The sequence below is a fragment of the Marmota monax genome, unplaced genomic scaffold (genome assembly GCF_021218885.2).
Source record: "Marmota monax isolate L192 unplaced genomic scaffold, Marmota_monax_Labrador192_F-V1.1 WCK01_AAM20220418_F8-fsc00075, whole genome shotgun sequence".
NCBI classification, from domain to species: domain Eukaryota; kingdom Metazoa; phylum Chordata; class Mammalia; order Rodentia; family Sciuridae; genus Marmota; species Marmota monax.
In genome coordinates, this window is record NW_026694772.1 from 5,786,306 (window position 1) to 5,809,123 (window position 22,818).

A 22,818-nucleotide genomic window follows, 5' to 3' on the forward strand; every position below is an offset into this window, starting at 1 on the left:
TGGCTAAAATACCTTTTAAATACTTTAATCTCTGCAAGAATTTTAAACAGTGCACAAATGTCTAATAGGATTTTTCTAATGGTCACATCAAATGTTTATAAGTATAAAAAAATCTTTTATGGCAACAATGCTATTAGTAAGTTAACTTAAATGGTATGTCAACTATGAGGAATTCTTACATTCCTAGTTAGCATGTTATAGAAGATGGTTGTCCCAGGAGTTCTCACTGGAAGGTGATCCTGTGAGATTTCAAAAAAAAACAAACAAACAACAACAACAACAACAACAACAAAAACAAAAAACAAAGAAAATTGAAAGAGCAGTATATAAACAATATCATATGGGTTAAGTTTAATTTAGTTTTTACCAAATTTATCAAATTATTCAATATTACTAATATATGTATTCAGAAAATGTGGATAACACCAAGTTATTTATTCTAAGGGGGTGAATTATATGGTTAGGAAGTTACCTACCCACCTTTTCTTCTCATTTCCTTTTCTATAATACACACACACACACACACAAATTGTGTTTGGTATATGTATGGTCAAGGGTCAGCATTCAAGGAAGAAAAACACTGTTTATCTAACTTTATTTCTTAAGCGCAAACATATTTCTGAAATTTTTGGGTCAAATGAAGAACTTAAATTTAATCAGCATTAAATTACTAAATATTTTAAATTGGCAATTTCTATAGTATCAGAAATGAGAAGGCAGATACCAGAATTAGGAAATTTTAGAGGTGAACTAAAATGGAAGAAAGAGAGGCGTAACCAATTTACTTATATATTCACATAAGGATCATGAGTAAAGAGAGCATAAAAGAAGCAGGAGGAGGAAAGATAAAGGAAAGAGGAAGGAAATAATAAAAATGTTTCTTAGTATATCCTACAGAAAACAGAACCGACAAAAGGTAAATCTATATTTAAACCAAATTCTGAAGTCCACTGAGGTGGCATCTAGCTTGAGGGGGGATGAATCCCTCAGGATGACAAGCACTGCATTCAGTCTTGGCTTTCTTCTTCCTCAGATGTATCTGAGGTGCTGGAAGACTCAAGTAAGTCTGCACTCATGCCCTGAAGGCCAGGACTTCCCCAGTGCTGGTAATGATTTCTCTGTGTACGGTGACTTGTGAGGAACCAAAGCATGTGACTGTCAAACATGTCAGGATCGTACAAGTTATCTATATCTCTTTTCTGCTTGTTCTTCTTAAGCACATTCTTTAACCCAGTAAGCTCAGTGGAGGCTGAAGCTGTGGGTGCCCAGATCTTGGCATCGTGGTCCAGGCCACAAGTTGCCATCACAGGTAGGTGAGGATGGGCTTCAAGATAATTGACCGTACCTTTCTTGTCTCCCACCATGAACTGAATGATCTGGCAAGATGCTTTCTCCCAGAGAAAGATGTGTCCACAATCACTACCGCTCATCACAAACTCACTTCTGGGGCCATAGAAATTGACACCTTTCACTGTGGCATCATTTCTGTGGCCCTTATATCTCTTAACATAGTGAGCTCCATCACTGTCAGAGGAGTTGAAGAGGTAAATATCTTCATCACTGTAGCTGGCTAGGAGCTCTGTGCCATCATGGTTGTACACAAGACTGGTGATACTTGTTTTGAAATCACAGGTGAGCATGTGATGAGGAACGAATTTCTTAAGTACTCCATTGTTCTCATTCTCATCAATTTTTCTTTGGTCATAAATCCTTACAAACTGATCTCGTCCACCCACTGCAAACTGGTAGGTATTGCTGGGATTCACAGAGATTGAATATAGTCCCACTTTCTTCTCCTTCTCTTTTGTTACCACCACTTTTGAAGCTGGCTGCCCTTGTCTGAGATCAATGGTATAAACAATGGCATCTTCACCTGAACTTAAGAACTTAAAAGGGGAGTCTGGCTCCAGGGCCAACTTGTGAGAAGCTCCCTTATGTTTGGCCACACACTTACTGTTCTTCCCACATGTTGAAGCCAATAGTTCTGCCACCCGTACCTGGCCATCACGGGAACACGTAGCGAGGATGGAATCACCACAATTAGGAAGGAAATTAGCCTGGAAGACATTACTTTTGTGGCCACTCTCAAAGTCCAGTATTGGCCGCTTCCCTATCCAATCCCACACCATCACCCATAGGTCATCACTACCAGTAGCCAACCAGGTGCCACGTTGATTAAAATGCACAGTGTTCACACAACCTAAATGGCCCTCAAGGCCATACTGGAAGCTGAAACGCTGCACAAAGATTCTTGACCCACAGGCCTCATATATAAAACGAGCACTGGAACCCAGCTGCCGCTCCCTGAGTGCAGTAAGGACTTGCCAGTGAGGTCGCGGGAGGGCAGATGTCTCTGAAGTCACCCATTGCTCCAGGGCCTGATCCTCATCCTCATGGTTGTTCTCCCGGTACTGCGCACATACCTGAAGCTGTTGTCGTTCTTCATCTTCCTCCTCGGTCTCCTCCTCTTCCTCTAGGTGGTGATGGTACAGGCTTTCCTCACTGCTGACGAAATGGTGAAAGTCCTCCTCAGTGTGAAAATCGACAGTGTCGCTTGAACTTTCTGGGTCTGCTCCTTCACCTGTGCGGACATGGGTAAGGACATCGCCATCTCCAGTCAATTCCGCCATCAATTTTGGGGCCTCCTTTTCGACCTCTGAACAGGTATCTCTCCCCGCCTCTGAGCCAGACATCTCCTCAGAGACACCAAACGGGCTTCTATTTTCTAAGTTTGGTGAGACAGTTGGGCTGCTCTTGGGATCAGATATTTTGAAGGATGTTTCTAGTGGTTGGCTGGAATGAGGAAAAGCGGACTGCTAGGGCATAAGGGAAGGAGGCAGGCAACCCTAAACGGAACGGAAAGCCTAGCGGCAACAAAATTCCAACTGCTAGGCTGAAGGAAAACCGGAAATATCTGCCTGAGGCAGTTACAGGATGGTGGCCGATGAAGTTCAGAAGGCTTCGTACCTTATAATGTCTCGCGGTATCTTTTCTTCCAGGCCCACAAGGTGGTAGCTGGCAACCAGTTATTTCTACTCAGCTGCAGAACTATCAGCGAAAGTGATCTTCCTTAAGCAAAAATGTTTGCCTGAGCCTGTCATTGCTTGCGTTTGAAGATCATGTGCTGTGTGAAATGAAGATAAAGGGAAGGACTGAAAAAGGTTAGCTAAATGCCACATGGCTAGTGACTTCCTTACATAAAAGAAATATTTTAAGAACTAGGCAGTGGCACAAGCTTTTAATCCCCGGGGCTCGGGCAGCTGAGGCAGGAGGATCTCAAGTTCAAAGCCGGCCTCCGCAATTTATCAAGATCCTGGTTCAAAATGAAGATAAGAAGAGCTGGAGGTCATAGCTCAGTGGTTGGTCGCCCTTAGATTCAATCCCCCGGTACCAAAGAGGCAGGGGAATATCTTAAACAATTCAAAAATTCAAATAGCTTGAGGGAAACCTCGAAGACTTAACTGCCAGAATTGATATATGACTATCAAATAAAATACAGGATGTCCAGTTAATTGCATTTCAGGTAAATAATAAATGCTTTTCTTCTAGTATCAGTAGATGTGAAATATCACAATAGACATACTTCCTCTAAAATTTTATTCATTATTTATCTGAAATTGAAATTACACTTGGTGCCCAGAATTATTTATTAAATCTGACAGTTTCCCTTTGTGAGAAATTTACTCCCTCACTGTAATCAAGGCTGAAATAAGCTGGTCTCTCTCTCTGAGAGAGAGAGAGAGAGAGAGAGAGAGAGAGAGAGAGACATGCAGACACACACAATACCTTTATTTTTTTGATTTATTTTTATGTGATGCTGAGAGTTGAACCCAGTGCTTCACATGTGCCAGGCGAGTACTCTACCACTGAGCCACAACCGCAGCCCTCAGCTGGTCAATTTAAAGTGGACATTGAGATGAATGACTATTTTAACAATTTAAGATAGAAGTATGTCCTTTTTTTCTTTTTTGATCAGAGACTCCATATATTTATTTGGAGTTAAATCAATCAAAGATAATTAGGGAATGCCAACTTAACTTTATGAAAAAAATTCTGTGATGTTATAGTGCTACCTAAATATGGGCTGTATCTCTTAAAATATCTTAGAGACTTCTTTGGGGCCCTTTAGGAAAACAGCTTTGGGGAGGCAGCTAATTGGCATTGCTGCATTGACTTCAGAGCTTCTCTGAATTATCTAATGTGATGTGAGTACATTTTCTAAGGCCTACAGTAAACTGCTGACTAAGAATGCCAGAATGAGGAAAATAAGGTTTTCCTTAAAGTAATTGCAAGATAAAATGCAAAATTGATTAAATATATAGTGTAAAGTCTTGTGAAGAAAAAAGATGGCTTCAAGGCTAATATTAATGGAAAGATACATGAAAGAATATTCATGGCAACTTGTAAAGAATTGCACAGTAGCCTGAGAACTACGTGAAAGCCCAACATGAGTAATGTGGATAAATGAATTAGCATATATTCCTATAATTAATAATGTGCAGAAGTGAGAATGATTGTTTTAAATTTGAATACATCAACATGGATGAATCTTAAAAACACAATGATGAGTGATAACACAATGACAGGATAGTCTATAATTTTATTTTTATTTAAGTCTGTAAGGTTTTCTTATGAAATAAAACTATTTGAACAGGCAAGGAAATAATTGACTCACGATTTAGAATAATCCTTATGGGGAGGAAGAGTTTGAAATCTAGAAAAGAAACTTCAAAAATTCTTGGTAATATTTATACCTTCCTATAATGTATTGTTATTTTATTATCTGTTGCAAAGCATATACATTTATATTCTCTTTATATGTATTATATATTGCACAATAGTTTTTAAAAATAGATATTGTTCATTAACACGGGGTTCTGCTCAGCTGTGGATCACAAAAACTAGAAAACTTAGTGTATCAAGTTCTAATATGCTTATAGTGATAATGTGCAGCAGAGGAAACCTTATTAATTGGCTTTGAATATGTCTTATCACATTGCAAATTCAGTTTCAGTGTGTTAGAGGATGAATCAGATACTATGGTATCAATATACCTTTTAAAAGCTTGTGCATGAAACAAGCTTTGACTATGAATTGGCTATTCATTGAAATTTGGCTTTATATCTAACTGAGCAATATGGTGTATTTCCATTCCCACTGAGTCATTCATTCATTCACCACACAATTTATTTAGGGCTTCTATGTGTCATGTACTTTTAAAAATATTGATAATACAGTGGTGAGTGAAAGCATCACCCCGATCACTCATGGAATATATAACATAGTGGAGAGAAGAGATAATAGACAAATTAATAGACTAGATTAAGCAGATATAATATTATGGAGAAAAATGGGTGGATATAGGGTATAGGTTGTTATTTTAGGCAGTACACTTAGGGAAAGTCTGCTCTGTAGTGTAACATTTAAGTAGTGGGCTAAGTTAAAAGAGCTGGATCATCAAATATCTAAGACAAGAGTATTCCCTATAAAGTGGCATTGAGTGCAAAATTTTTGAAATAGTAGTATACTATGAGTGTTGGTAGGACTTCAGAGAGGCTGCATTGCAGCATTCCAAGTAAGCACTGTGGAGAGTGGCAGGCAATGGGATTAGAAAAAGCCACAGCCAACTAAACAGAGTCTTGTTGGTTATCGTAGGAATTTGGAATTTATTTTATTCTAAGCATGCTAGGAAACCTTTGGAAGCCTGTGAACAGGGGAATGCATTATGTGCCTTACATTTTAAAAGGATGACAGTGGTTGCTGTTTGGAGAATAGCATGGGGTGGGAAGAGAGTGCAGGAGTACTAAACTATTGCTCTAACTCAAATGAGAAAGAGTTTAAATTTGGTTTGAAATGGTGCAGGTGGTGAAAATTAGTTTTGGAATATATTTTGAAAGTGGAAGCAATAGCATTTGCTGATGGGTTGAATATGAGTTTCAGGTGAATTAGTTAGCCTACAGACAAGAAACACAAACCAGTTGGGTAATTTGAAGCAGTTCAACCAGTGGGCTTCCACAAAGGTGAGAGCAGACTGTAGGGAAATCACAGGGTAAAGATTTGGACTTACATGTTATTGTGAACAGAAAGGCATTATACCCTTAACCCTAAATGTATGGCCAAAAGAAATTAGTTATGAAAAATTTGAGGCAGGGAATTGGGAAGAATGGGTCATGAAATTAGCCATCCCTTCATGTCCCCATAAAGAAGAGATCAGGAAAATAAATCCCTCAAATGTATTCTCCCTACTCTCTGTTTTTCTGCAAGTCCTTCCCATCAAATCATGAAAAGAAGGAAGGAGAAGGAATCTGAATAGGAGTTATAAACTAACTAACTTTTGGGGAATAGATAGGCGTGAATGACAACTCCTAATTATTTGCTAGACTCTGTGGGTGGATGGTAGTGCTATTTACTAGGAGGGCTAGAGATGGAGATGGGGAATCAAGAATTCTATTTTATTTTTATCAAGTATAAAAATATCCACTAAACATTGAGAAAATAGAAGCATTGATTTAGCAATTGGATACATATACCTGGAGTTTACAGGAAAGATAAACAATATAGATATAAATTTGGCAGTCCTTAACCACTAGTAATAAAAGAGATCACCTACTGAGTGAATATACAGTGAGAAGAACAAGATCTTGAACTGGACACTTGGAAACTTCAATATTATTTTAAAAATAAAAGGAGAAAATAACCCATATGGAACAGAATGAGTGGCCAGGTGTAAAGGAGAAAACACAAGACTATGATGCAAATGTCAAAACTACTTCAAAAAGGAAGAACTTATCAATTGTGCAAAATATTGCTGATAAATTAAGGTAGGGCTTGAGAAATGACTGTTGCATTTGGTAATAGTGAGGTAACCACTGATTTGTTGGAACTCTTTATAGAACTTATGAGAACAAATACTTGGCCAAGGAAGTTTGGGGAGAGAAAAGAGAGAGAAGACGTGAAAACAGTGAGTAGAGACAACTGTGTTTTTTTCTTGGCTCTTTTTAGATATACATGACAGTAGAATCCATTTTGATATGATTATTAAAGCATGGAATATATCTTATTTTAATTCAGTTCTCAGTACTTCCCTTTTCTCTCCCTTCTCCCCAGCCTCTGCTTCCTTCCCTCTCCTCTTCGGACATTTCTGCCATTTACCCATAGTTATTTTTTTAAATTAATTCCTTATGGATGTACACAATGGTGAGATTCACTGTGGTATTTTAAAAATGTACATAGGCAAGTTATGTCAGATTCATTCCACTGTCTTGTCTTATCTAGTCCTCTCTCCTTGTCGTTCATTCCCCTTTGTCTACTCCACTGATCTTTTTCTCTTCTCTCTCCCTATTATTGTGGATTAGCTTCCACATATCATAGAAAACATTTGAACTTTGGCCTTTTGGGTCTGGCTTATTTCACTTAGCATGAAATAATCTCCAGATTTATCCATTTACTAACAAATATCAAAGTCATTCTTCATGGCTGAATAATACTCCATTGTGTATATAAACCATGTTTTCTTTATCTATTCATCTGTTGAAGGGTACCTAGGTTGGCTCCATAGCTTAGCTATTGTGAATTGAGCTGCTATAAACAGTGATGTGACCATGTCACTGTAGTATGCTGATTTAAATCCTTTGGATATATACTGAGGAGTGGAATAACTAGGTCAAATGGTGGTTCCATTCCAAGTTTTCTTAGGAATCTCCATACCGCTTTCCAGAGTGGTTGCACCAATTTACCAACAATGTATGAGTATACCTTTCCCCCACATCCTTGCCAACATTTATTGTTTCTTGATAATTGCCATTCTGACTGGAGTGAGATGAAACTCTTATAAGGAGTTTTGCTGCAAAAAGAAGAAAATGGGAGTAATAGCAAGGGGAAATGAGGTTAAGAGATTTTTTTAGTTAATTTATGGTTATGTTATATGCTAATTATAGTTATTTAGTAGTGAGTGGTAAAAGTAATGCATTGGAGATGGTAGAAGTTTCTTTTTTATTGATTTTTTTAAAATAAATGACAGTGGAATGCATTACAATTCTCTTTTTAATTTATTTTTTAGTTTTAGGTGGACACAATATTTTTATTTTATTTTTATGTGGTGTTGAGGATCGAACCCAGCTCCCTGTGCATGCCAGGTGAGCATGCTCCCGCTTGAGCCACATCCCCAGTCCAGCATTACAATTCATATTACACTTATACAGCACATTTTTTCATATCTCTGGTTGTATATAAAGTATGTTGACACCAATTTGTGTCTTCATACATGTACTTTGGATAATGATGACCATCACATTCCACCATCCTTGCTAATCCCCTGTCCCCTAACTTTTCCTCCCACCCCTCTGCGCTATCTGGAATTCATCTATTCCTCCCATGCTCCCCCTCCCTACCCCACTATGAATCAGCCTCCTTTTATCAGAGAAAACATCCAGCATTTGTTTTCTTGGGATTGGCTAACTTCACTTAGCATTATCTTCTCCAACCCCATCCATTTACCTGCAAATGCCATGGTTTTATTCTCTGTTATTGCTGAGTAATATTCCATTGTGTATATATGCCACATTTTTTATCCATTCATCCACTGAAGGGCATCTAGGTTGGCTCCATAGTTTAGCTATTGTGAATTGTGCTGCTGTAAACATTGATGTGGCTGTTTCTCTGTAGTATGCTGTTTTTAAGTCTTTTGGGTATAACCAAGGACAGGGATAGCTGGGTCAAAAGGTGGTTCCATTCCCAGATTTCCAAGGAATCTACATACTGCTTTCCATATTGGCTGCACCAATTTGTAGTCCCACCAGCAGTGTTTGAGTGTACCTTTTTCTCCACATCCTTGCCAACACTTATTGTTGTTTGTCTTCATAAAAGCTGCCATTCTGACTGGAGTGAGATGATATCTTAGAGTAGTTTTGATTTGCATTTCTCTAATTGCTAGAAATGATGTACATTTTTTTCATATATTTGTTGATTGATTGCATATCCTCTTCTGAGAAGTGTCTATTCAGGTCCTTAGCCCATTTGTTGATTGGGTTATTTGCTATTTTGGTGCTTAACTTTTTTTTTAATATTCATTTTATTTTTTTTTTTTTTTAGTTGTAGTTGAACATGATACCTTTATTTTATTTATTTCTTTTTATGTGGTTCTGAGGATTGAACCCTGGGCCTCGCACATGCTAGGCGAGTACTCCACCACTGAGCCACAACCCCAGCCCTTGGTACTTAACTTTTTGAGTTCTTTTTAAACCCTGGAGATTAGTGCTCTATCTGATGTGTGAGGGGTGAAAATTTGCTCCCAGGATGTAGGATGTAGGCTATTTACCTCACATATTGTTTCTTTTCCTGAGAAGAAACTTTTTAGCTTGATTCCATCCTATTTATTGATTCTTGATGTTAATTCTTGTGCCACAGGAGTCTTATTAAGGAAGTTGGGGCCTAATCTGACATGATGAAGATTAGGGCTTACTTTTTCTTCTATTAGACAGAGAGTCTCTATTAGACATAGAGTCCCTTGATCCACTTTGAGTTTTGTGCATGGTGAGAGATAGGGGTTTAATTTCATTTTGTTGCATATGGATTTCCAGTTTTCCCAGTACCATTTGTTGAAGAGGCTATCCTTTCTCCAATGCATGTTTTTGTCACCTTTGTCTAATATAAGATAATTATAGTTTTGTGGGTTAGCCTCTGTGATGGTAGAAGTTTCATGAGGAAAGTATCAAATAGGTGAGGGAGGATAGGATTCAATACACAGGTGGATGACTTATAATAGGAGAGGAGACAAAATATTTGGCACAGAGAAAGGTAGATTGTTAGATTTAATGTAGAAGATATTATGTAGAAGATATTTATTCTCTTCTCATTGCTTTTATTCCTGAAGCTAAGGAATGAAATCAGCTATGAATGAAGAGGATTAAAACTGTGCTGAAACTTGGTGGCAGATGAAGGTTTTGAACAACCAAATCAGAATTGGAGCATAAATCCAATAGGGGAATGAAATCCATTGCCAGGGAGCAGAGAGGGTCTAATTGTGGTTTCATGCCATAAAAATAAAGCAAGATAGCATTTTTACTTGTCTTTCTCTAAACATTTCAGATGCTTAAGTACAGGAATAGAGTAGGCAAATTGCCTGGTTCAAGTAAATTCCGAATTCTTTTGCTAGTTGAGAATGGCAGAGTTGGGGAGCAAAGGAACTTAATAGATTCTACATAATAATGTTATTTATAATAATTAACCAGGAATTTAGCTAGATTAAAAGGTAATTAGGAACATAGGAAGGTGAAGACAGCAAATGCTATCAGGTCAGCACATTAGAGATCCTAGAAGAGTCAAAGTTTGCTGTGCTCAGCAAGTATGATCAACTAGAGAGGAACTGGAGTTCCCTTTGTTTTACTACCTTGTGGCTTATACGTGTATATGAATCTTAGAAGAACAGGATGATCCAGAACACTGACATCTGTACTCAAGATATTAAAGCAAAGACAGTTTGATTAAAGGACTAAAGATGTTCACTCTAAAGTATTGCTCAATGATAAGCTTAATTTATCCAGTAGCTATTTCCTTAATTTAAGGGAAACTTCCTATTCTAGGGGGGATATTTTTTTAGAAGAAACATTCCAGTACCATTTGACTATCATGGGACATTACTATAACTATTCCTGAAGACCAGCAGTATGGTAGCCAGATTCTGAAAATGTCAAAGAAAAGAAAAAGCTTTCCCATTGCTTCAGTGGGTTTATGGATTCAAAATGCTATTTTAACTCTTTCATGTAATAGGATTGTTTTATATTCTACCTTTAGGGAAAAAACACACAGGCAAAGGAGATAGACTTGTAAACCAGTAAATATATTACAAAATTAAATGCATACTAAGATTAGTAGAAAAATTCCTATGAAGATTTCATGAGATATTGAGAAGACTTATACTTAAGTTTGCTTTCTAGATTTTAGAAGCAACTATTGAAACTTCTAGGAACCCCATGAACTTCAGACTGTTATTCAGAATCAAAAGAGATAAAAAGCAAAATTATCACTCTTTTAGAAAAAAATTCCATCATAATAAATTAAAATAGAAAATGTATACTAATGGAATTATCAACAGAGGATCCTGTGAAAGAAGGTTGGGAAGACAATATTTTGGGGTAATTTTAGTCTGAAGATTGGTTTCCAGGAAAAATATTCGAACATAACATTGAAGCAACGGTAAGAGAGTACGCCACAGCCACCTAACATGAATTTTCTTCTGGGCCCATGAGTGTGCTTGCCCACGCCTCTCTGGCTCATCCTTTTTCTGCTTCAGTCCCTCTTCTGTGTGGGATTCAGCAAGGTGAGAAGCAAATGAAGGTTATCACATAGTCTGTGGGACAGGAGGGAAGAGAGAGCATGGCACATTGTAGATAATGAAAAGTCAAAGTTTGAGCTAAAGTAAGTTCATGACATGTCATGCTTTATTGCAGCATTTCTTAAACTTTTTGGTGTCAGACCCTTTTACACTCTTAAAAATTATTGAAAATCCTAAATAATACCTTATTTGAATTATATATGTTGATTTTTGCCATATCAGAAATTAAAACCAAGGAATATTTAGGTATTAATTTTTTAAAAATTAACCCATTACATGTCAACATAAATAATATATTTTATGAAAGATAATTGCTTTTTCCTAAACAAAACAAATTTAATGAGGAGACAGGCATTGTTTTGCAATTTTGCATATTTTTATTGTCTAGTTTAATAGAAGACATCTGGATTCTCACATTTGCTTCTTTATGCAGTCTGTTGCAACATCACACATTATGCAGTATCTGGAAAATCTGACTGTAAAAGAATGGGATTTGAAAAAAAAAGCAAGTAACATTTTAGGATTATTATGAAAATAATTTTGACCCTGTAGGCCCACTAGAAAAGTTTCAGAGACCTCCCTGCAAAGATCTCCAAACATACTTTGAGAACTGCTACTTTGTTTTAAAAGTATACAGAGAAGTTGACTGTAACTAGTAGATAATGCATAACTACTTAAATAATTTAGGCATGGACTTGCCTACCCAGATTTGAATTTTATAATTATTGCTCTCAGTGTAGGAAACAAATTGGAAAGAAGCAAGGCTGTGTGATTGGAAACTAAATAAATTTGAAAAATGTATCACATTCTACATGGAATAATTGTGCTTACAAGCACATACATAATGCTGATGATATTTTGTTTTGTGTCTTGTTTCTTTTATTCAAGAGTAAGTTACTTTAGGGGCTGGGGGATATAGCTCAGTGGTAGAGTGCTTGCCTAGCATTTGTGAGCCACTTGTTTTGATTCTCAGTACCACATAAAAATAAGCAAATGAAAATAAAATTATTGTGTCCATGTACAACTATATATATATATATATGTGTATATATATATATATATATATATATATATATATATATATATATATATATTTAAAAAAACAGTAAGTTACTGTAAAGCAAGTACTTTTTTTTCCAGTATGGGGGATCAAATCCAGGGCAAGTGCTCTACCATCTTATACCCTCATCTCAAGCAGATACTTCTTTTTAATTCATCTCTCTAACTATGGCTTTGATAGAGTGTACAGAGTACTTACTAAGTAAAGATTTCTTGAAAATAAATGAAAGAACCAATGAAGTGACTATCAGAATAGTGCTGAAAAATGATGATATTGTCCTAAATTTAATGGCAGTGGCAACACCGAGGAGTAAATGCATGATATATATTGAAATCACTCTTATCTGACGGGAAATGCCATTGACCTACTTATTAGATAAGGGCTATGAAGGAAAAGAGAAGGAATACCATCATAGTAACCATCTGTTTATGGCATCTGGTCCTAATTCGTGGAGTATAGAAGGGACAGAATGGAGTGGAGTTTGAAAAGGTGATTTCTGGGTTTATTTTGAATATGATGAATTGTAGGTGCTTGTGGGACTTAAACCTCTCCTAGCACCTTAGGCTTTAAAGTTACACAAGTGTCTTATCTAATTCAGTATATTTTAATATTTGTTTTCAAACCTTTACTATTTTAGCATTTGTTTTTTATATATTTGATGTTTTGGTGTTTATTTTTAATGTCTTACTATTTTAAATATTTAATCAGAATTCTGGATTTCTGCTGGCCTATATTTCGGGTTCTATCAGTGAATGCTGATCTACACCATCCAATTGGGATTAATTTCGCTGTTGCACAGTGGAGGTTATTTTGTTTTCAGATTCACTATAACGTACTTCCCAATTCCATCCAGAATGTGGGAAAGTGAATTAGCCATACATGTGTAATAGAAAGTAGGAAACCCAGCATTTGACATATCTTGCACACACACATCCACCAAATATCCTGTCACCATCTTCCTACTTCACAAATCCTAGTTAGGGTTAATGACATATTTAAAAACAAATATCAGAAAGCATGGATTTTAATAATTTACAAGTAATTAAATAGATATCATGTGATTGAAAATAAATAAGCCTTATGCAGAGTTTATGGTGGTGACTTAAAAGGAGTTCAGGAGGTAACCAAACAATCTGGCTTAATGTTTTCAAAAGAGTAGCCCCAATAGAAAAGAAAGAATACTTGAAGCACTAAATGGATTTAGTTCTCATGTGTTTTATGGCCCCTCATCTTTCCATCTGGCCAAAGTTGGCTATTTGATCTAGTACTTCTCTGTTTTAGCACAGTCCTGTCTTTATGTTTTGTTTCCAGTGTACTCTGCAAGCCTATGTCCCAAGAGGATGTAAATCATTTTAAAGTTAAAAAGACAAGCATCTGAGGTTGGAGTTGTGGCTTAGTGATAGAGCACTTGTCTAGCAAATGTGAGGTACTGGGTTCGATCCTCAACACCACATAAAAAGAAATAAATGAAATGAAGGTATCGTGTTTGTCTACAACTAAAAAAATATCTTAAAAGAAGAATATGTGAAAAAAAGACAACCCCTCATCATTATACAAAATACATGTATGAAGATGTGAATTTGGTGTCAACATACCTTATATACAATCAGAGATATGATAAATTGTGGTATAAAGGTGTATTAAGAATTTTAATGCAAAATATAATAAGAGAGCTCATGTATAATGGCATAATTTTGCATGAACATACTTTATATACAGAGTTACGAAAAATGGTGTTGTGAATGGATGATTATGATTATAATGTATTCCACTATTGTCATGTATGTAAGAAATAAAAAAAGTTAAAAAAAAGACAAGCATCTAAATAGACAGAAAATAGTAGTCATTATATTATAATTATTCTATTTTCCTTTAGTCATGCCAAAAATGTATCAGTATCTCCAAAGAATGAATACCACCTGCCATAAAAGCTGAAGTCAGCTCCTAGCTTTAATAATTTTCATCCCTTCATGTTTAAAAAAATAGTGTTTGTGAAAATTTCAGCTTTTGATACATATCACATATTTCTATTGGCTGCATAATTCAGTGAGTTACAGAAATTGTACCATTTAGGAAAATTAAAAATATTCTTTTAAAAACTCTATTGTTTTACTTTTCACTAATTATTAATTGTATATTTGAAAAATCTGACATTGAATAGAGATAGCAGGATTTAAAGCATCTCATTAGATATTTATATGATATAAAATCATAACATTATTTCTGAGGGTGTGCAAGGTAGATATTAATGATAATGTGAGTGTTATGGTTAGATATGTGGTGCCCCAGAAGGCTCATGTGTGAAACAATGCAAGAAATCTTAGAGGTGTAATGATTGGGTTATGAGAGCTTTGATCCAATCAGTGAATTAGTTCCCTGATAGGGATTAATTGAGTGGTAACTGAAGGCAGATAGGGTATGGCTGGCAGAGTTGGGTCCCCAAGGGTGTGCCTTTGGGTAATTCATGTTGTTCCTGTTTAGCAGAACTCTCTTTATGCTTTCTGAGATACTTTCCTCCACAGCACTCTGCTGCCAGGATATTCTGCCTCACCTCAAGCCCCAAGGAATGGAACCAACCTTCTGTGGACCAAGACGTTTGAAACCATGAACCCCAAAATAAACTTTTCCTCCTCTAAAATTGTTCTTGTCGGATCTTTTGGTCACAGAAGTAAAGAAGCAGACTGAGACAGTAAAAAATAAAGCTATAATACTACAGTGAAAAAGATTCTGGTATAATCTAATAAAATTTTTACTCTCTCTAATAGAGAATTAGACACATTAGTTTTAAAAGTAGACAAATGAATGTTTTATTAAAAATATATTATTGGGTCAAATGGTGGTTCCTCTTCTCGGACTATATCCCCCAAAATCTAAAAACAGCATACTACAGGGACACAGCCACATCAATGTTTATAGTAGCACAATTCACAATAGCTAGACTGTGGAGCCAACCTAGATGCCCTTCAATGGATGAATGGATAAAAAAAAATGTGGCATATATACACAATGGAATATCACTAAGCACTAAAACATAATAAGATCATGGCATTTGCAGGGAAATGGATGGCATTAGAGCAGATTATGCTAAGTGAAGTTAGCCAATCCCAAAAAAACAAATGCCAAATGTCTTCTCTGATATAAAGAGAGCAACTAAGATCAGAACAGGGAAGAAGAGCATGAGGAAAAGATTAACATTAAACAGAGACGAGTGGGGGAAGAGAAAGGGAGAGAGAAGGGAAACTATGGAAATGGAAGGAGACCCTCATTGTTACACAAAATTACATATAAGAGTTTGTGAGGGGAAAGGGGAAAAAAAAAAACAAGGGAGAGAATTAAACAACAGCAGATGGAGTAGAGAGGGAAGATGAGAGGGAAGGGGAGGGGGGATAGTAGGGGATAGGAAAGGTAGCAGAATACAACAGTCACTAATATGGTATTATGTAAAAATGTGGATGTGTAACCGATGTGATTCTGCAACTTGTATTTGGGGTAAAAAATGGGAGTTCATAACCCACTTGAATCAAATGTATGGAAGATGATATGTCATGAGCTTTGTAATGTTTTGAACAACCAATTAAAAAAAAAAGAAAGAAAAAAACAAAGGAAAAAAAAAGTATATATTATTGGGAGTGGTGTCAAGATCTCTTTCCCCTCTCATTTCTATAAAGGAAATTTCTGCTCTTCTTTCTTTTTGGGTATGTCTACCTTTACTTTGTTTTTAATAGTTAGGAAGGTTTTAAATTTTTTAAATTTATTTTTATTTCTTACATACATGACTTTTATGTGATCCAACTTTATGTGTTGGCAGGCAACATTTCAATGTTAGCCACTGGTTGTGTGTGACATGCCCTATTGCTCTTGCCCTCTTGTCCTTTCTTTTGCCTCTGTGCTCAGGCATGGTGGATACTTTTGTGCTTCTTGTTGACATGTAGTAAGTATGCTTGGACAGTGCATAGGATCTGTCCTTGGAAGAAGTATGAGTCATACTTTCTAGTGCTTTCCTGTCACCACTGAGTCTGTTAGTTGGATTTGGCATTCTTGTCTCTGAACCATTTGAGTACATAGATTACTACTCTGTAGATAACATCTACTTTCTGTTTATATGTTTTTTCTTTAAACTTTGTCTCTCATAGCCCCCGCCCTTCCCACCATACAGCCAATCCATCTACTTTCAATAACAATTTAGTTCCAGATTTATATTTGGGTTGAGTTAGGAAACCCTTCCTTCAACCTCCAACCTTAATTATGTTTTCTAATCCAGATTTTACTAGAAAATGATATTTTAGAGGAATCATAAAGTGCTTTAAAAATTAATGAATCCACTCTACGGGAAAAGAGATTAGTGGTATGATTTGGTTGCTTGGGTTCAGTTTTCTAAATGCAAATAAAGGGCCAGGAATACATTATTTTTGTAGATGATTTTGGTAAAATGTGAGCTGAAGCTGTGAAACAACATAGCTAATTTTCTTATATGGCTTCTAAATAAGCCTCAAGGTCACTTTAAAAATGAGACTACAAGCCAACTGTGGTGAACATGCCTGTAATCTGAGTGGCTCCAAAGGCTGAGGCAGAAGGAGCAAGAGTTCAAGCCAGACTCAGCAACTTAGTGAGGCCCTAAGCAACTTGGAAAGACCCTGTCTATAAATAAAATATAAACAGGGCTGGGGATGTGGCTCAGTGGTTAAGGAGCCCTGGGTTCAATCTCTGGTACAAAAGAGAGGTATGAGAGAGGGGTAGGGGAGAGGGTGAGAAGGAGATACAAATTTAGTGTACTACTACAGTCTTTGGAATAAATGCATAGCTTTATACAGTGAATACTTTGAAAGCTAACTCTCATTTAGAACACAACATTTTTCGTATATTTGTTATAAGTCAGTATACATTTTCATTCCTTTTAGTTTAACCATTTACAACCCAAGGGAAAGTCACTCAAATAGCATGTATTCATTACTAAGTGAGCTGTAAAGAGAGTTACAACCACAAATGTTCAAAGGAAGGGGATTCCAATGGTGGGAAGTTAGGGAAACAATTTGAACTAGATGAGAGAGACTAAACAATTAGCAAGAAGAAAGAAAGAGTTCTCCTGGCAAAGATTTAAAGAGTCACAAGATTGAGAATACACCGTTTCTTTCTTTTAGAACATGAACAGACATATTTTCCTCAGTTTGATGATTTATGTAGAAGGACAAGAATTAAAAAATCACTTGAAGAAAAAATTGTTAAATGTTAAACTTGCTTAAGGAGAGACAATGTGCTACAATTTAACACAGAGGTTTTAACTGCATCACCATGAAATATGGTTTTCTTTCATAGGAACTGGGGTATTTTGGTAAGCAGAATAATCCCCACCCCTCACAAAGATGTCCATGTCTAATCTTTGGAATTTATGAATGTATTACCTTACATGGTGAAGAGACATTGAAGATGGGATTAAGTTAAAGCTCTTGAGATGGAAAGATTATTCTGGATTATCTACGTGGGCCTGATGTAATTATAAGAGTCCTTGTAAGAGAGAAGTGGAAAAATCAGAGTCAGAGGGAGATGTGACTATGAAAGCCTAAGTCAGAATGATGCAGAACTATGAGGCAAAGGATGAGAGCAGCCTCTGGATTCTGAAATAGGAAGGGAAAGAGATTTGTCCCTAGAGCCTCCACAAGAAACATCTAGCCTGCCAAATTTAGGTTTCTGACCTACAGAACAAAAATTGTAAAATAAATTTGTGTAGTTTTAAGCCACTAAATTTGTGGTAGTTTACAACAGCAGAAATAAACTGAAACAGGGACATATATGTATATTAATCTCATCAAAGAATTTCATAGCATTTTAAAATATTTCTCAACCAAGATGGAACTTCACCAAGTTTTAACATTTCCAAGTTAAAACTTTTTAATGATGTGTGCTGTCATATTTGAAACTGTCACAGTACATATGCCCAAACATGGCATCCTGTACCATACTCTTTTATACAATAACTTTGTAATATAATTTTACATCATGAAATGTGATGCCTCCAGCTTTGTTCTTTTTCAAGATTGCTTTAACTATTTGGTGTTTTTGTGTTTCCATATAAATTTAAGAATTGTATTTTATTTTTTTCTCTGAAAAATGCTGTTGGAATTTTTTTCTTAGTGCATGCTAATTATGCAGAATAATGGGTTTTAGTGTGATGTATCTATCTGTATATGAATATAATTTACTTTGAACATTTCTACCTCCCATTCTCTCCTTGCCTGTTTTCCTCCTCCCACTGATCCCTTTCCTCTTCTCTAATAGTCTGCCTTCTATTTTCAAGTCATGTCCTCCCCCTACATTACACATATGAGAGAACACGTGTGAAGTGTTTTTTTTTTTTTTTTTTCTGAGTCTGGCTTATATTTCTTAACATTATCATCTCCACTTGCATACATTTTCCTCCAAATGACATGCTTTTGTTCTTTATGGCTGAATAATACTCCATTGTGAACATATAACATATTTTCTTTACCCATTCATTAGCTGATAGATACTTAGATTGATTCTATAATATGTTGTTGTGAATTTTGCCACAATAAACATTGGTATGCAGATATCTCTACAATATGCTGACTTCCTTCAGGTATACATCAAGGAGTAGGATAGCTGGATCAAATGGTAGTTCTATTTTTAGTTTTCTGAGTAAAATCCATCCTGATTTCCTTATTGTCTGTACTAATTTACATTCCCACCAACAGTGTAAAAAGTTTCCTTTCTCCTCACATCCTTGCCAGCAGTTATTGTTTTTTGCATTCATGATGATAGAGCCATTCTGAATGGGGTGAAATGGAATTTCAGTGTAGTTTCAATTTGCATTTCCCTGATGTCTAAAGATGTTGACATTTTTTTTCATATAAATTATTGCCCATTTGTACTTCTTTTGAGAAGTATCTGTTAAATTCCTTTGTCTGTTTATTGATTTTTAAAATTTTTGCTATTAAGTTTTTTGAGTTCGTTATTAATATTCTGGATATTAATCCTTTGCTGGAAAAGCAGCTGGCAAATATTATCTCTCATTCTGTAAGTAGTCTCTTCACTCTGCTGTTTCCTTTGTTATGCTGAAGCTTTTTAATTTGTTACAATCCCATTTGTCAATTCTTGGTATTATTTCCTGAGCTATTGGAGTCCTATCCAGGAAATCATTGCCTGTGCCTGTATTTTGAATTGTTTCCCCTATGATTTCATCTAGCAATTTTAAATTTTCAGATCATATACTTAGGTCATTGATCCATTTTGAATTGATTTTTGTATATGGTGAGAGATAAGAATCTAATTTCAAAATTCTACATATATCAAGTCTTCTCAGAATGATTTGATAAAGAGAGTATCTTTTCTCCAATGTGTGTTTTTGACATTTTGGTCAGGAATAAGATGGTTGTAGCTGCATGGGTTTATTTCTGTGTCCTCTATTATATTCTATTGGTGTACACATCTGTTTTTATGCCACTGTCATGCTATTCTTCTTATTATGGCTCTGTATATATTTTGAAATTGGTTATTGTGATATCTTCAGCATTGCACTTTTTGCTCAGGATTGTTTTGGCTATTGTGGGTATTTTAGTCTTCCATATGATATGTGAAATTTTTCCCCTAGTTCTTTGAAGAATGTTATTGATATTTTGATGGGGGTTATATTCAATTCTGCCTATCCCTCAACACGAGAGAGCTTTCAATCTTATAGTGTCGTCTTCAATTACTTTCAGTGTTCTGTAATTTTCATTGTAAATGTTTTTCACCAGCTTGGTTAGGTTTAGTCTTAGGTATTTTTATTTTTTGAGGGTATCACAAATGGAATTGCTTTTTACACATAAATAGAATCAAGGTATAGTGGTCCATGCTTGTAATCCCAGTGACTCAGGAAGCTGGGAGAGGAGGATCACAAATTCAAGGCAAGACTTATCAACTTAGTGAAACCCTGTATCAGAAACAAACAAAAAAATATTTTAAAAAAGAACTGGGGATTTATCTCAGTGCCCTTGAGTTCAATCCTCAGTAACACCACCACAAAAAAGGATAAATATTACATGATCATGTGAATATATGGAGAAAAAGTCTTTGACAAAATTCAACATTGTTGTGTGATAAAAGTCCTGAAGGAACTAGGTATAGGAGGATACTATTTCAACATCATAAAGGCAAATAGGACCTGGCACCATGGTGCACCCCTGTAATCCCAGCGGCTCAGGAGGCTGAGGCAGGAGGATTGCAAGTTCAAAGCCAGCCTCAGCAAAGGTGAGGGCTAAGCAACTCAGTGAGACCCTGTCTCTAAATAAAATATAAAATAGGGCCGGGGATGTGGCTCAGTGGTTAAGTGCCCTGAGTTCAGTCCCCAGCACAAAACATAAATAAATAAAGGCAAATAGGCAATCCTAAAATCAACATTGAATGGGGAAAAACTGAGAGCATTTCCTCTAAAATCAGAAGCAAATCCTAATGTTATGTATAACTAAAAATAACCAATAAAATAAATTAAAAAAAGATGTAACATTAAAATATATGTGTGTGAGGGAAATCTGTGTATCCTTGGATGAATCCAATACTTTTAGGTGTCATTTAAAGAAAAACAAAAAATCAGGAATAAGAAAAGGATGCCCACTCTCACAACTGCTATTGAATATAGTTCTTAAAATTTTATCCAGAGGAATTAGGAAAGAAAATGAAATCAAGGAATAGAGATATGAAAGAAAGTATCCTTATTTGCAGGTCATATGATCCTATATTTAAAAGAACCTAAGGGATACACCAGAAGATTTCTAGAGCTGATAAAAAATTCACCAATTTGGCAGTATTACAAAACCAACTTACAAAAATCAGTACCTTTTGTATACACAAATAATGAATATACCATTTGGATTTTGATAGAAATTCTATTGAGTATACATATTGCTTTGAGTAGTATGAACTTTTTAAACAATATTAAATCTTCCAATCTATGTACATATTTTTTTCCATTTACTTGTGTCTTCATATTCCTTCATCAATGTTCTATGGTTTTCTTTAATCTGTACTTCACCTTCTTTGTTAAATTTAATCCTAGATATTTAATTCTTTTTGATGTTATCATAATTGAGATTATTTTCTTGATTTTCTTTTCAGACATATCATTATTAGTATAAAGAAACACAACTAATTTTGTAATTTTTTTTAGTTGTAGATGGACATAATACCTTTATTTTATTTATTTTTATTTTTGTGTGGTGCTGAGGATCAAACCCAATGCTTCACATGTGGTAGGAAAGTGCTCTGCCACTGAGTCACAACCCCAGCCCCAATTTTTGTATATCGTCTTCTACAACTTTACTGAATTCACTTATTGACCCTTACACTTTTGCATGTGGGTCTTTAGGGTTTTCTATAGGTAGAATCATACCATCTACAAGCAAGGATATTTTTGCTTTTTCCTTTCTGATTGTATGATTTTATTTTTCCTTATTTGATTGCTATTACTTGTGCTTCCAGTCCCATGTTGAACAGAACTGGAGAGTGTGGGCATCCTTGCGTTGTATCAGGTCTTACAGGGAAAGCTTTCACTCTTCTCTACTGATAATGATAGTGGGTGCTTTTCTTAAATAGTCTTTATTGTGTTGAGAAAATTTACTTCTACAGCTATTTTGTTGATAGTTTTCATTGTGAAAATATGTTGAACATTCTCAAATTATTTTTCTGTATATATTGAGATCATCATGTGTTTTTTATCTTTCATTTTGTCAATGCTGTTTATCACAATGATTGACGTCAAACATTAGAACAGAATAGAGATGCTATAAACAACTTAAATGTATATGGCTAATTAATTTTTGACAAGGGTATCAAGAATACACAATGGGAAAAGGAGAGTCTCTTCAATAAATGGTCTTGGAAAATAGGATATTCTCACACACAAAAATGAAATTGTATTCTTATACCACACAAAAAGTTCAACACACTGGGTTGGGGATATAGCTCAATTGGTAGAGTGCTTGCCTTGCATGCACAGGCCCTGGGTTTAATCCCCAGCACCACACACACACACACAAAGTTCAACATAAAATGAATTAAAGATCTAAAAATAAGTTTTGAAACTGAACCATCTAGAAGAAAAAATTGGGGAAACCTCCCTGATATTGTCGTTGGTGTTGATTTCTTTGGATTATCACACCAAAAGCTCAGGCAAGAAAAGCAAAAAGAAACAAGTAGTATTACATCAAACTAAAAACCTGTACAACAAAGGAACAACAAAATGGAAAGATAGCATATGGATTGGTGGAAAATATTTTCACATCATATATCTAATAGGGGATTAATATACAAAATATGTAAGAATTCAGTCTACTCAATAGAAAAAAGCCTGCCCCCCAACATAACCTGATTAAAAGTTTGGCAAAGGACCCAAAGAAAACATACAGATGGCCAACTAGTATAGCAAATAGGGCTC

At 35.6% G+C, this 22,818-nt stretch overlaps 1 protein-coding gene across 1 annotated transcript; it reads right to left on the reverse strand.

Annotated features, from left to right (window-relative positions):
* Positions 1-1,007: 1,007 nt before the first annotated feature.
* LOC124079607 (DDB1- and CUL4-associated factor 8-like) lies at positions 1,008-2,693 on the reverse strand. The gene has a single exon (XM_046425262.1). It carries the CDS (start codon positions 2,691-2,693, stop codon positions 1,008-1,010), a length of 1,686 nt encoding a protein of 561 aa, XP_046281218.1.
* Between the last annotated feature and the right edge of the window lie 20,125 nt (positions 2,694-22,818).

Excerpts from the sequence above, each read along its gene's own strand:
- LOC124079607 (XM_046425262.1), bottom strand. The coding sequence starts at position 2,693 with ATGTCTGGCTCAGAGGCGGGGAGAGATACCTGTTCAGAGGTCGAAAAG.